This window comes from Bombus vosnesenskii, unplaced genomic scaffold (genome assembly GCF_011952255.1).
Source record: "Bombus vosnesenskii isolate JDL3184/JDL3185 unplaced genomic scaffold, Bvos_JDL3184-5_v1.1 scf7180000013395, whole genome shotgun sequence".
Lineage (NCBI taxonomy): Eukaryota > Metazoa > Arthropoda > Insecta > Hymenoptera > Apidae > Bombus > Bombus vosnesenskii.
In genome coordinates, this window is record NW_022883020.1 from 829,894 (window position 1) to 845,648 (window position 15,755).

At 37.9% G+C, this 15,755-nt stretch overlaps 1 protein-coding gene across 1 annotated transcript; it reads left to right on the plus strand.

Annotated features, from left to right (window-relative positions):
- The first annotated feature begins 11 nt into the window (after positions 1 to 11).
- On the plus strand, positions 12 to 1,487 carry LOC117237649 (probable rRNA-processing protein EBP2 homolog). The gene is made up of 3 exons (XM_033501819.1): positions 12 to 320; positions 390 to 476; positions 576 to 1,487. Exons 1-3 carry the CDS (start codon positions 234 to 236, stop codon positions 1,377 to 1,379), a joined length of 978 nt encoding a protein of 325 aa, XP_033357710.1. The 5' UTR covers positions 12 to 233; the 3' UTR covers positions 1,380 to 1,487.
- Positions 1,488 to 15,755: the final 14,268 nt, after the last annotated feature.

Consider the following 15,755-nt stretch of genomic DNA (forward strand, 5'->3'; position numbering starts at 1 on the left):
ATAATTTTTAATATGCACATAAGAGTAATTATTGGGAGGAGTAAAGGGGACATTTTTTAATATTTCATTTTAATTATATTTGAGAACAGTTTAAGAAGCTTGCTTATGGTTTAAGTATCATGCTTGAAACATAACCCTGTATTTCTAATAGATTGCGCTAAAGGCGTGTGGATGCACACTGTGTATTGTGTCAACACTGTAAATTTGTGTATTTATCAAATTTAACATAAAAAATGAAAGTGAAGAAGGTTGTATTGCACACCGAAGAAGCGCAAGCGTCTTCTGAATCGAATTCGGAATACAATTCATCAGACGAAGAAGTAAATACTACTTACACATCAAAATATCTATCATAATTTTTTTCTAACCTTTCTTTTTCACGTGTGTAGTTACAAGAAGCTTATGCGAAGGGTTTGTTGAAACCTGGTTTGAATGTTGTAATTGAAAAACAAAAAAGAGAACACAAAAACAGTGTTGTAAGTATAAAGATGATTAATTCTTAAATGTAACTTAATCGATTAATTTTTTGAAGAAAATGACAAAAATATAATCCTTATAATTGACATTATTCGTAGAACCTTATGAAAAACAAACTAGAGAAATTTAAATTGGAATTGCCATGGATCGAAAGGTTAGACATGGTTAATGCGCCAGCACCTTTAGCACCAGAATTGGCATTACAAATGCAGGAACAGGAAGTAAGGCGTTCTAAACAGTTACAGGGGAATAAGAAGTTACCACAGTACGAACCAACTGAAGATCCTGTTCTGAATGACTTTCGTAGAGAAACAATGTTTCACAGACAAGCACAGGGTGCTGTTATGGATGCAATCGCACGACTGAAAAAGCTCGGTATTCCAACAACCAGACCCGACGATTATTTTGCTGAAATGGCAAAATCAGATACTCATATGCAAAAGGTTAGACAAAACTTAATGAGACAGCAAATAATAGCACAAAGGTCGGAGAAGGTCAGACAACTGAGACAACAGAGGAAAGTAGGAAAGCAAATGCAAATAGAAGCAACTCTGAAAAAGCACGCGGAAAAGAGAAAATTATTAGAGGAGGTTAAAAAATATCGCAAGGGTGTGAGAAAAGACTTAGATTTCTTAGATGACAAAAAGAAACCTCAAGGTAAAGCAGTGAATCAGAAGATAGCAGCAAAGCGAAAAATGAGGGATGCTAAATATGGTTTTGGTGGGAAGAAACGTGGCAGTAAGAAGAACACAAGGGCAAGCTCTGCGGATGTTTCAGAATATAGAAGGCCTTCGAAGCCAGGGAAAGATTTGAAGAATAAAGGGGGAAAAGGGGGGAAGTCTAAACAGAGATTAGGAAAAAGTCGTAGAACACAGATGAAAGCAAAGAACAGGAGACAATAGGAACGAACTTGATGTAATATGTTTTATACAACTAATTGACCTAAGCCACGTATTTGTAAAATAATAAACTTTTACGTAATAAACGGCTCGAGATACTTTCTATTATTATTTCTTACCTTTTTATCGAAATATTTCTGGGATCTCGTTCAACAGACAGCAATGAACAATTGCAAACTGGCCTCGACAAAAGAATTTTTGTCGCATACGTAACTACGTTCAAACGTATCGAGCGTGAAAGCACTGAAACGTATGCAAAGAAGGGATTACGTAAAGACGTGTAAAGCGAGAAAATCTTTTTCCCTTTTCAGAGATCTTTTTCAAGTTAGGTAGCACACTGTTTCGTGCTCAATCAAACGCGAACAGCCCCGAAGCATCATCGATACCGACGTTCTCGAGCCTGCTATTGCGTTTTATATGTATCCCTAGAATATTTCTATGCGCGCTGGAAAAATATACACCGGCCAAACAGAAACGCCCCGTCGACTATTGTGGTTCTTATCACTCGTACCTTTCACGAACTCCTATATAAAAAGGAATTCTTTCTCATTGTCGATGATAATAGTAGCCGCGAGTGTGTATACGCAACGCAAAGATGTTGTTCCTTCGATTATAGCGATTTCCTTGCTTCATCTTCGAATCCTCGTACTTTTTGTGATTTATTTTTTTATCATATTTTTAGTTTGTCATTCTATTGCTAAAGTTAGATATCATGAAATATTTGAATGAATGAAATCCAATAGGATATTCCAATATAAATAGTATCTCGTTTTTGGAATATTCTTAAAAATTTTATAATAGTTGAATTAGAAAAGGTAATCATTACTTGGAACATATATATTATTATCTGAAAAATCTTTACTGAAAAATTATCTCAGATTAGATTAATCTGATAACGTAAAACAAATATAACGTACATCGAATAGTTTGAGCGTAAAAGTTTCGATTAAGTTTTATCACACGCAAGTACAGAAGAAAAATAACTAAACAAAATGAACGAATGGTACATAAAACAACGGCAGGAGTGGTCGCATGATGGATCGCTTAATCTACAAAGTGACTCTCCAATATTTGGTGCTCGACCCGTTCAATACGTTAATGCCCCATTATGTTATGAAAAATCGCGAAGGATGCGGTCGAATGATAGCGACACGAAACATGTGGATCAGAGTAATCTCCCTATGGTATCGATACCGGCGGAATATTTAACATGTGTCGTCCATTAGACAATCCACTGTATCTACAGGGTTTGTTACATGCATAGGAATGCGATTACACCGCATATTACATGCGCGGCCACGTTTGCACTCGCGTAGAGATACGTATGTACACACGCTCCCCTTTCCTTTAGCGATCGTTGGCTTGATTCGCCACCATACGTAGCTAATGATGATTTAACCTCATCTTCTATTCATGTGTGTACATTTAAAATTCAGAAGCTTATAACAAAAAAAGCTACCCTTATCAAATTTCTAGATAATATCGCATAACAAATGAATTCCCCCCTCCATTCATATAAAATTCGAAAATATATAGTAAAAAAGAAATATGGTAAATTATATTGACTGCGAGTTACTAATCTTACTCAATGAAATAAGAATAATATGAATAATAAACTCATATATGATAGATGTATAATATAAAGATGTATAATTAACATTGTTACTATAGGAATGAATTATCTATTGAATTTTAGTTCAGTTCTATAATAAATATATTCTAAGTTACAAAATGTCTATGCCTATGTCTGGAAACTTTATAGAGATAGAGTAATTCAGTTACTCGGACAATGACAGAAAATTATTTGAAAAATCGATCGATTAACTTCTGAAAATGCATGATGACGCGCACATGTGGGATCATCGATGCGATGGATCCTCGAGGATCGATGGGATGGATGGTCAGTGGAATATGGGATAACACGCTTGATTGGGTTCCGAGTGTATACTTGTTATTTGGCGAGTGGAAATACCAGCGATCGAGCCGCATGCATAAGGCTGGGCCATTGGTGTGCAGCCACGTGCACGTGGCCGTGTATATTTTTTACAATAGCCCCGGGTTATTGTATTTAAATCCAGGAGCACTCTCGCGCTGTGTCCTCCGCTTCTGTGTCCGGCGCAGACACGAGAGCCCTGGGAATCCGCTCTCCAGGTAACAGCTGTTTTAGAGGGAGATCCCCATTTTTATTCCCTCCCACGCATTCCTAACAATTACTCAAGTGGTACGCACCGTTCCATAGGTTCTTTCTTCCGTGATTTTCATTCTTAATCCTAGAATAGTATACTATAGGCTCTTTTATGACCCGAACATAGCGATTTCGGTTACCGTGTTGCAAAATAATTCAGCCAATGTATAGTAACATATTTATTCTTCAACGCAGTTCTAAAGCAATAACAAAACAGCTTTAACTCATCTTGCTATTTAACTCATCCAAGCTGAAAAAACGCTTTATCGAAACTATCTTTTTATCCCAATAAAAGGCCCGCAAGTTATTATCTTTCATGAGACAGAGTCGTAATGTTAGAGAGGTTAGGAAACATCGCCGCAAACGAACAGCTTCCTCTATCGGGACCGGCGAATCGTCCAGTTTTCAGACGTACTCGGTTAACGCGATCATGTTCGCGGTATTCGTAGCTGGGATACAGTTAGCATGTACGAATTTCATCGAACAAATTCGCGAGGTTTTTCCATGTATGGAACCGTACACACGATTTCATGGCTGGACCACGAGAATATGGACAGGTATTTCGCGCAGATATTTGTATTGATGACAACCGCGGCGTGACATGTATCCTCCGTCGCGTCGGGCTGCTAATGGGTGAAATTTGTTTCGTCGTTGCCTTCGGGCGATTTTGTTCGATTTCAAATTTCACCGAATCCGTATACTCCCTCTGTCTCCCGCTCTGTTTCGCTCGCTACGTCGACCTACCACGGCGTTTCCGTGCTCATGGAAACCTGACAGGACAACGATAAAATATCCATCTCAATTATTTAGACCTTCGTCTAGTGTGCAGTATGGAAACACGGGTGGTTTTAATCGATGGAGCGGTTGATAAATTGGTGCATGTGTTTTCTTTTTTTTTTTTTTTTTTTTTTTTGTTTGGCAATGTCGCTAAGTAATTGGAACAAGGTATTTTTGATCGTTAATGGACGTCTAGGAATTTGAGTGGATGTTTTCAACGTAAGAATTGTCGAATCTTTTGGAGAGTTTCGTGCGATCTGTAGAAATTTAAAATTGGAAACCTGCCGGATCAATAGTTATATCAAGTTCCTGGAATTAGGAAATTTGAAGTTTTTGGATCATCCACGTTCGGAATTTTCAGAATTTCTAATTTCTACAGCTTTGAATTTCTCAAGTTTCGACTGTTCTTACTTCTGAATTTAAAAGCGTTGGATCTTCAAAGTTTGGCGTTTTTAATCTTACTTCTGAATTTTCTAAATTCCAAATTTGTTCCGTCTCCACTAAATTATACATGCGCGATAAAGTTTCTTAAAATCTTAATATTATAAAACCAAAGTACGTGAACCGCGTTTGCAACGGGCGAAACAGAAGACGAACAGAAGTCGATAAGTCGGAAACGATATAACGAAATGGAAACGTGGATTTTAGCATGAAAATAGTAGGGCGTTCGATGTATTCGGTGCGTTGAAGGATATAAAACATTTTTCAGATATCTCTGCTCGACATGATAGACTTTATCCGACGAAAATGGATTCGACGAACCCTTTTATGGTTGAGACGAATAAAAATAAAGAAGATGGATTAAACAGAGATTTTTATTAACGCTTTAAAGTCAATTTTTTCTGCTCTTTTCTTTTCCAATTCGTGTTTTATCTCTTTCTATCTCGTATACAGTTATGAAATGTACAACTGTGTGCTTAAAATGTTCAAAATGGAAGTTGTTCACCGGGTTACTTTGTAATCCAACGAAACTTGCCAGTGTCCTGAACTGTAACGTTGATTAAAAGTTTAGATTGCACGAAGTTATTTCGTTTCTTGAATTTTCAACTTCGTTTCGGATGTCGTTAACGATTGCTTAAAACGCTTTTGATTCTAAGAGATGACTAAACGAAGTTTCGAGTTTGTATCGTGTTTACGTAATCAATGAAGATTTTCGCGAAATAATGTAAATTTATAACGACTGCCTTTAGGGAGATATTATTATTGTTAATATCAATATCAAAACTTTGTCTTCTTTTTCTCTGTCAATTTTTATTCTATGAAAAAATTATACCGTCTAAATATTGAACCGAGGAAACAAAGAAGAATTAAATTCGCATAGAAAACATTGCATGCGGTAAGAATGAATGTTCCGAAGGATCGTTGGGAGGCTAATCCGGTTTAGACGCAACCGAAAGCTTAGTTGGAGTAGTTTAGTCAACTGGTTTGCACACATGGATCAAATAACTCGGTCGAGTAGTGATTTAGTTAAGTTTGAGCTGCCATCCATACTAGTTCAGTGGAATATTTCACTTCTACTGGGAATCTGCATATCTGTGTACGGTTCTGTTTAGCAAACACGTGGTGATAACGACAGAGAATGAAAAAGATTCGTTCTTTGCCTACGACTTAATCTTATTCTTCTGCTTAAACGACTCATCGTCAGAATGATAAATTATCCAATATATCCAATTTCAAGTACAATCAAAGTTATTTTAAAAATCATCTTAAACGACAAATTCCTCTGCACATGACTCGACAACTCTTAAATATTTCCAAGCCCACGCTTTCAAATTTCCTCTGAACCAAAGACGAGGCAGTCGCAGTACGTATTTCCCATCTTTTCCACCAGCCTACGTCCCTCATACAGGGCCAAACACACGCAAACACAAATACAGCCATTCACACGGAACGACTTTTCCCGGAAGCATAAAACGGTGCTCACGTCGGCACGTGGCTATGTTAGGGGCCGCATCGAATAATACAGTCGTCCATAGACGAGATAGTTAGCCGTTGGTTACTTCTGCCCCCGGTGTGTTCCATAAAGCTCACGGTAAATCGACTGTGAGCGGGTGTGGAGCAGCAACCGAGCTCTACTGTGTTGCACGTACGCGGCCACGGGCGTTGGGTGCCCACGGGGGTGCAGAGGGAGAGAAACGCGAAGAGGAGGGATGGGAAACCATTATTGAAATGCAGTAAATGGCCGTGAGTTTCAATTGCCCCTGGGTGCTTCGAGCGTGCCGTAGGAAAGAGAGGCGCCTACCACCCTGGTCGTGTCCCCGCACACCTCTACACACCCGCGAAACCACCCTTTCACGGACGGGAGGGAATTACGAGAATTCGCAATGATTCCGCTCGCTGTCGGCGCACGAAAACACACGGGGGTTGATCGGCCTACGGGCTGCCGATGGTAAGGGCTATTACCTGGTCTAATGCTTCCTCTGCCAAGATGCTACCCCAGGTTTTTAGGGGGAGGGAGGCAGACGAGAGTTTGGAGTGGGGTTTACATAATGTGTCGCGATTAATATATAGGTTTTGTTCAATTCTTTTGTCCTTGATGTTCTTCTTTTTCGTTCTGGCATGATTCGATGCGTGGAGGTTCATTCGTATGTGATCAAGAGAATTTGCCATTGTACGAGAGATTTCAGGCAGGAATTTTTCTAACTTTGAAAAGCTTACGAAGTTTTAACTACGCATTCCTTGGAGAGTAGAATTTCGTTGCTGTCGTTTTTTAATTTAATTTTATTTTTGGGGGGGAAGGGAGGGAGGGGAGAGGCGTGTGATACGGTATATGGAAATTTTATGTCCAGCCTGGGGGTCATTAACATTTGTAATTTCTTAAAGAAAGATCCTTTTTATTCAATGTAGAGCTTGACTTGGCGTTATGTTGTATCGTATAACAAATGTTTTATTCTGTTGAATTTTGTGGATGCATTCAACTTAAAATATACGAAATGACACAAATTTGTCCAACTATCGATGATCGTATCTGGATATGTATCTCAATAACACATCGAATCAGTTAGAATTAGATTGTTTCCAGTGAAAACGTGAACTATTGGTGGAAGATTCTATCCAATCATTCACACGAGAAACATGTGACCAATTCCCCAGAATAATTGCTGTTTGCAGTTATTATGCATCCTGTGGCGTGTTACACGACACGTGTTATTTGAACAACGTGAATGTTATAATAGATACAAACAAAGCGCAACGCATAATCGCTTCGATGTTCTTCGGATAATATAAAGGTTAGCCGTGTCCCTAATTGGGGATAATGGCAATCGAACCTCCATAATGTGCGTACATATTAAATTGTACAATTTCTAGCCCTAACAATTAATTTATCACTTTTGAGGATTTAAGACTATTAATTTATAATATAAAAATCTTTGTTTATAAAGATACGAATAATTTAAAACTTAAGTTAGATATTTTTAAATATAATGTTTTCAAACAACAATTAAAAAATTACATTAAATATTTCGTTCTTCAAGGAATATTAAAGTTGTTACAGTAAAGAAACGATAATCTTTATGTAAATTTTCGAAAGTTTTTCATACTGAAATTTCTGCAATTCTTCATAGCAATAATTACAGTCGCAGGCTACGAAGCACGAATCTAATTGGTTTAATCTATGTCGGCTAATTGGTTGACAGATTAAAATCGTGGATGTACAGAATCTCTGGAAGTAATTCTTCATCCTGAATTCTTGCAATCTTAATTCAAAATCAACAAATTCCTACGTTTCTTAAATACAAATAATTGGCAGATTAAAGATAGGCTAAAGAATAATCGAACAATTTATTGTAAAAATTCTGTCTATTTTCGAGACAATTAAAATTCTCCATTTACCCGAATTTCCTTTTGAAGTTATCTTTTACGTCCACTATTTGTAGCGAGATAATACTTTGCCACCATTTATAAAACTAACTTTAAAAGGTTTGCCATTTTTTATAAATATATGTGTAATTTAAAATCTTCTGTACCCCCTCGCAAAAAGCTCTGTGACCGAAAAAATTTCATAAAAGAATTTCTCTAACCCAAAAATTTACTAATCCTTTAGAAAATCCTCATTACCTTTTGCAAGCACTTGTGCAACCCGAAAATCCGACTATTCGTATCTAAGAAATTCCTCTTAGAAAAGTAAATAATACATAATTTGGATCACTTTTTGCCCCTTACGATATCTTCCGTGGCCCAGATTCGTTCTTCTCCGATTTGCTAAATGACAATTGAATTCGCTATTATCAACTTCGTTCCTGCAAGCAAGTAGGTCCATGTAACTATATGTAACTGAACCAACGAGATCGTATAACGAGATGCAACCAGACCAACCGGAGCGTGTAACTAAATACAACCAAGATCAACTGGAGTACGTAACAATGTATACAATAACCCATAAATAACTAGGTGCTCGGTTATTTTCCTTACAACGTTGCAAGTTTAACAGTGCATTATTTGAAAAAGCAAAATTCATGGCGAAAGCAAGGGTATGAAGAGAGTAAAATTATGAAATTATTTGCGTTATTTTGTTCGAAATATCATTTGCTCGTTTGGTTTAAACGCGCTGTAGCGATATCGACATATGAAACTGGATTAATTCGAAGGTTTGCCTAAATCTTCGTGATGATCGAAGAGATCGATTATCGGTTTCGTGAATGGATTTCTAGATAGAAAAACACTGGATGCACGTGATCGATACGTGCTCACGTTCGCGTTGGTAGGCGGGATAAGGGCCGCTGGTGCAAAACGCGATCGTTTAGGTAACGCAGTCAGGGAGACAAATGCGATATCGCGTCTCACGGCTATAGCGGAATTTCAATGGAGCAGATGATATTCAGCGATTCGCAGACGTCGGTAACGAAATTGGACTGGCGTGTCAGTGGCATACCAATAAGCGATATACGCGAACGGAGAGTCCCGGCCACGCTTTATTTTCCCTGAATATGACGCGACCTATTCGCGAGCACGTATTTGTCAGCGAGACCCGCGGAATAGAGCTACTCGACTGTTTTCCCCGAGAAGCGGCATGACATTTTTATGCGGGTCATTTGTATGTATGCACAATGCCTACAGTTTCGCCCCGGCTTGTCTAGGGATCCCTAGGATACTTGCAAAGTATCGAGAGACGTTTCAGAGATCATGTCTGTGTGATTTCTAAGTGGTTGCTGTTCTTAGTCTCTCGCTTTCCACTTGTTTATGTTGGAACAAGTTCTTTTTCTTCTTTACAAGAACAGTAGCTTGCTTATGTACAGAGTTTTCTGCGATATTCTGTTCGATCAAGGCGATCGATATTATCGTCATATGATACTTGGTTATTTACAAATCTTAGGATTCGCTAATAAATATGTTTCAATTTTTCTTTCCTGAAGAAAGAATGATTTTCTCATTTATTAGAGAAGGAAAACATAAAATATTTATTTAATTGGAAATTAATTCTTTGGCGAAACTAATCATAATTAACTTTTTGATATTTGATCGAAATTAACGAAACAATCCTCGCGTCGGCTAACAGAAATCCCGAGGTTTCGATCCAAACGCGTATTCATTCGACCTAACCTCAAAACTTGACGGAGCTGCCATTTGTTATATCGAACGTTTCTCGTCAGAAGTTGACATATAACCGTTTTCGTTCACGCTTTTTGCTTTTCCACCCGCGTCAATCAGAGAAATACAAACATTTCGGCGAATGCAATCAGTATCGTTCGCGCTGTCCTCTTCATTAGCGTTGACCACGTTTGCAAGATCCGACGATGTTGACCTCTTTGCGCAATATATAATGGAAAACTCTGTATCGAGTCAAATTGTGCCATTCAAAGCGATACCGTACTTCGATACGAAGGACAGAAACTTTCAAACAAGTTTCAACATCGGGAACGTTTCGAAATTATATAATTAATATTATTCCTTGGTCCTAAGATAGATCTCGAGGAACGCGAGTCTCCAGGCTCTGACGTAGTCGTTATTAGTCGAAAGTTTCGACAGAAAATTATCTCACTTTTACTAATTATATTTTGAGCTTATTTATTTCTGGTAGAAAGATATCTACCAAAGAGAATTCTTCTCTATGTGAAATTTTGTTTTTTGTTAAGTTGTTTGTAACAAAAATAATTCTTGTCGATTGTCGTTAATTGATTTTTTAAGCGGGGAAATTATTTTGGAAGATTCTCGACACTGTTATTTTATAGCGTTCTTAAATGGAGCGCGTATATACGCTAAAATGAAATTATTCAAAAAAAATATTACGTTATTACTTAATCAAGTTTGTAGTCAAGTTTGTGTCAGTTTGAATTGGAATATACACGTCGAAGGAAGTACAGATGTCGATAAAAGATGTCTCTGCAATGACCTTTATATTCTTAATGAATTACTTTCATATTGATAGACATAGGTTCATTCTCTCGTGGTCGGAATCGATGGGATTCGATTTTCACTCTGTCGAACGATATGTGTCGTATCGGAGGTTTTAAATATTTAAACGAAGAATCCTTCTCGCTCACGGAATATAGATGAAAGAATATTTTTACTTACACATGCAGTTTTAACTTATCCTTGCAAGCTGGAATTTAAATATCTCCAATTAAAATCCGGTGAGCTGCCTTTAAAAGCTGGAAATTTAAATTCTGCCGATAAAGCTTGAATACCGGCGCGCCCGGTTGAAATTTTCACCTCGCCATAGAAAGACTATTAGTTGTTATTTATTCTCCATCGCGCGGGAAATCTGTACCCTTTTCCACGTGGATTCCATCCATTTTCAAATATTCGCGCGACGTCGTTTCAAAATTAACGAGTATTTAAATTGGCATTACTTTAAACGGGCAGAAGCTATTTTCTACCTTCCACATTATTTTAAATATTTATTTCAAAAATCTCCTGGGCATTAAGCTCTTTGTAAAACTCTCCGATTCAAAAATTGGAACCTATGTTGCTTCAAATATTTAAGCTCTTGATAAACAAAATATGCAAAGTGTTTATCAATACGCTAAAAACTCGTCAAAATATTGTAAGTCTTTTTGTTTTTAGCAAAGTACACTTTTATATATATATATTATAATAGTATCATATTACGAATAGTATTACAATCATGTAGGATCAGTTGTAGTATAATAAACGACGAATAACGTCCGTAGAAATCGAATTTCTGAATAAATATGAAGGATTTATTTGAACAAAAAATATCTCACGGTAGATCGAATTTGCATTGAAGAAATTTTTCAATAGGAGAGAAAAGATATCGATAGACCCTCCACGTTCTCGTCCGTAGAGACGCGAATTGCGAGGTATTTCTCACATACGGAGGAGCGTGCAGTGGAAAATCCTTTTTCTAGGGACTTTCACACGCTTACGTGTTTTGTGTTCTTCCCTATTATGACTGTTGCGTGCCGTGGCGGCGTATCGAGGGCTTCCCCGACGTGCTCGACGCGATACGATGATCTCTGAATCGACCAAGTCCTCTTCACCAGGCAAATCGATTTCACAGGCGTGCTATGCCCGTTTTATATTTAATGGGACATAACCTTTTGCACGGTAAAAATTCCCATAACGATCAAATCCTGTTGTACGTCGCGTTCCTAGAGTGTGCCGAATGTTTATGAAGATTTAACATTCCGATTACACGATTAGACGATGTATTACACACTCGAAGGTTCCAGATTCAGAGTGATCGGTAGGTATGGAAGTTGGATTTTTTTTTCATGGAAGAGACACGAATAAACGTACTTGAGTTTTTACATATTTTAGATATTTCACAGAGATATTAAAGGCATTGTGTGAAACTCTCTTTGTATCGAATTTTTCGATATCAATTCCTTTTTTCAAGGAATAAGCCAGTAGTTTTTTTTCTATCCGGCATTAAATTTCGCGTCAAATACGTACTTATTTTTGGGGATATTTTAGATCATATCGGTTCAAAGTTGGATCCACTCGAAATGCAATACTACGTATCCGAACGAAAGAAGAGAAAAAAGAACGAGTATCATCGATGATATCGACGTATTTTTAGATATTTCGAACAATATTCGGGCACGCGTTCAAACGAAGTGAAAAGTGTTGAAGTGGGTATCGAGATGGACGAGGATGCAATATTTTACGAATATTGAAAAGTTTTGACGGAAAACACCACTCGATTTTTAATGTTTCACGAATTCATCGAAAGCTCGACAATGTCCTTCGCAATTTGTTTGTGCGCGGATCTCATCGATCCGTTTTATCGCTTACAACGACCGAACTTTTATTTTCGTCTCCCAAAGAATCCATAAATCCATAATCTAGAATTTTCAAATACACAATTTTCTCATTTAACATTAACGAATTACTCTACTTACGCTCGATTGTTCGTCACTGACTTTATGCGATTATAAAAAGATGTTTTAAATTCTAGCTTTGAAACAATACATTTACGAATCAGAAGTAATATAAAGCGTAACATTAAAACTCAAGACTTTGATTTTAACTTGCAATGAGATCAGGAAATAATTCGGAAAAAATGTCTGCAAGGAAATAACCACCCCGATTGAAAAAATACGCAGACATTGAAAAAACAATTGAATTTTCAAACGTCTCTTTTCGATTAACTCGAATTACAAAAACCATCGATAAATCAAGTTAAAATCGAGCTTTTACGAGCTATTCGCCTAAAGTTTTCTAAAACGTTCCGTCCACTTTTCCATGAATTTAATTTACACGAATCATCATGTCTCGACCACCCTCGCCTATAAAACTACTCAAAAATCCATGGAGAAATCGTGTATCCCGGGAATGGTATAATGAGAGTTCGCAGCAAACACGTCCGGTCTAGCCAACGTCCGCTTAATAACCAGGAAAAGGAGCCGGATACGTTTCAAGTATTTGCCCAGCGTGCTAATAAGGAGGGGAAAAGAGGCGGAAAAGAGCGAGCAGCTAGAAAAAAGAAAAGAAAAGAGAAGAGAAGAACAACGAAAAAGAAGAAGAAAGGGCAACGATTAATATCGAGTTTATTAAGAGCAGGAAGCCGTTAACAAAGAGCACATTTCAGGGACGTGACTGCAGTGGCTACTGTACAATTTCCGGGTCTGTTACCGGCGCGTCTCCAGCTTTCTCACTGTTCATTTCTTTCGAGACACGCCGTATTGATATTTGATTTCTTTTATTGCGCGTCCTTTGAGCGACGCTCGCGACTTGATTACGCCGCAAAGAATAAAACGGCACCGGCGATATTACGTTTGGTAATTCCACGCGAAACGAGCGGACGTGAAAGTTGATCAGCAAAGCTTTGGGTCCCGCGAGACCGAATCGATGCGTTCAACGAGTATGCAAGAGAATATTATCCAGTTTTTGCTCAGTTTCCGCCTCTTCTACAGCGCTTTTAAGCGTTACCTTTTTGTAAAGGAAGAGGGAAATCCCTTTTAATTTGCTTCTCGTAAACGACGAAATTTATTAGAGTCGAGCATCCGAGATGGCGCTCTGATCATCAATATGGTTGGCAATCGTCGGTCAAGGGAACCCTGAGTCTTCGTTTCAGTTTTGCGAACTTTTGCGCAAGGAGTAATTTTCATGTCGTTTCTGTTCGGTTTGTACAGCGTTTAAATAAATAAATTCCAATTTCCACCGAACAAAATAAAACATATTATTGATTCACGATCGGAAATAAGATTTTAAGGTGATTGGCGTAGTTCAATTATAGAAACGTGAATTACTCGCAAATTCTGCACATACCTGGGGTGACATAGATAATTGGATCGACCCTACTATTCCTGACAACATATTTTTTTCAGTTTTGGCTATTTCAGGCGATTGGCGAGATTATTCTGGATAATTTATGCAATTGGACGTGGTTAACTAGACATTGGAATAGTTAGACTGCAAAAGTGCGATCTTTTTTCGAATTTCTCATATTTTTATCGCCGATATTCTACGAGTCTATTTCTATTTTTATATACGGCCGCAAACTACACTGAACTGTCTGTATAAAATCTCACGTAATATCCCGCTTCTACCAACTTCTTAGTCGATGATTCTCCAATCCGTGTAGTTATTCGAAAAGGATATTCTAAACAAGAACGACACTCGATAGCTGATTGTCTGGCAGAAACGCGACGTTCCCAGTAATCAACGCATTTTCTGTCCCAAGAACGTTAACGTCGACGTATATGCGTCATTCACAAACGAGGACTTTGTTTCGAGAATATCATTCCTTAATTAAGATCCTGCGGTTTAATTCATCAACTTGCCCATCGCAGCATCCCATCATATACATGTGTACGTGCAACGACCTTTCGCGATAACCCACTTGTGAAAATAGCGGGACAACAAATGACGGCAGGTCGATTAAAACGAGACTGTCTGACTCTTTTTGTTTTGGATGATATTTTAATTAGACCGGGAATGCACTGCTGATATATTCGCGAGCCTTAAGATCGAAGTTCATGTCTGACATTCTTTAACTGTAAAATTGGAATCGCGTGTTCCCTGTAAAATTAGATTCTCGCGAACGATTGAATTCAGAATCAAGCGAGTCTTGGAAATATTCCATTTTGAAAATTCCATTCGTGGAAACTAATTTTGGGAATATTTAACATATTCAATGTTTCGATATATCTATTGTTGTATAAAATATTTGTCAAATTTTTTAATTTTAAGCGTACGAGGGTATAAAGGGTAGGCAATGTAATTTTTCTGTAGTTTTCCAGGGGGGAGGGGGGGGGGAGAGAAATAGTAGTTATACCATATGACAAATCTAGCGTTTGTTAGAATTATCTTTGAGTTTAAAATATGGTATCGTATTTTAAGTCACGCTGTGTGTTTCTAAAGTTCAGCCTGGAAACTTGTCGCGTTAATTTACCCTCGAACTTCTGAAAATTACTTCAAAAATGGAAACATATTTCATTCTCGTTAAACCACTGTGAAACTCGGTCTTCACGTTTATATAGCTCCCAAATCCAGCACAGTATTTTTCCATCGTCGCGTCTTTACTCTATGGGTCATCCTTTTGTCGGGATTGTTTAGATATTGCACCATTTTCGCTGAGAAATTTTCCAAAATGGAGCGATATATACGCGACGAAATTCCATTAACTTCCTGTTTCAATAATTACAAACGAAACTTCCATAGTCCTTTATTTCGTATAACAATTTCTCGAGTTTCTCACAAAACTGCAATTATAAAAGAACTTCCCAGTCGTAAGATCCTATCAAGAAAATTGGTCGAAAACACAAACCAGCATGGACATCTTCGAGCACCGATAAGCTGTAATCGAGACGGTGTCTGGTTTGTCGCGTCTGGCCGACGATTTCCAAGCTTCGAAGGCGCCTCGACGTTTCACTTTTCGTCGCACGTAGCGACGGGAAAAAATTCACCCTCGCATGTTCGAGCCGTATGGTCCTTCAGAGACCGTGGATAAGACGGTTAAGGGGTTCCACGGGGTCGAAAGTGGACCACCAGTCGAATAGATAAGGGTG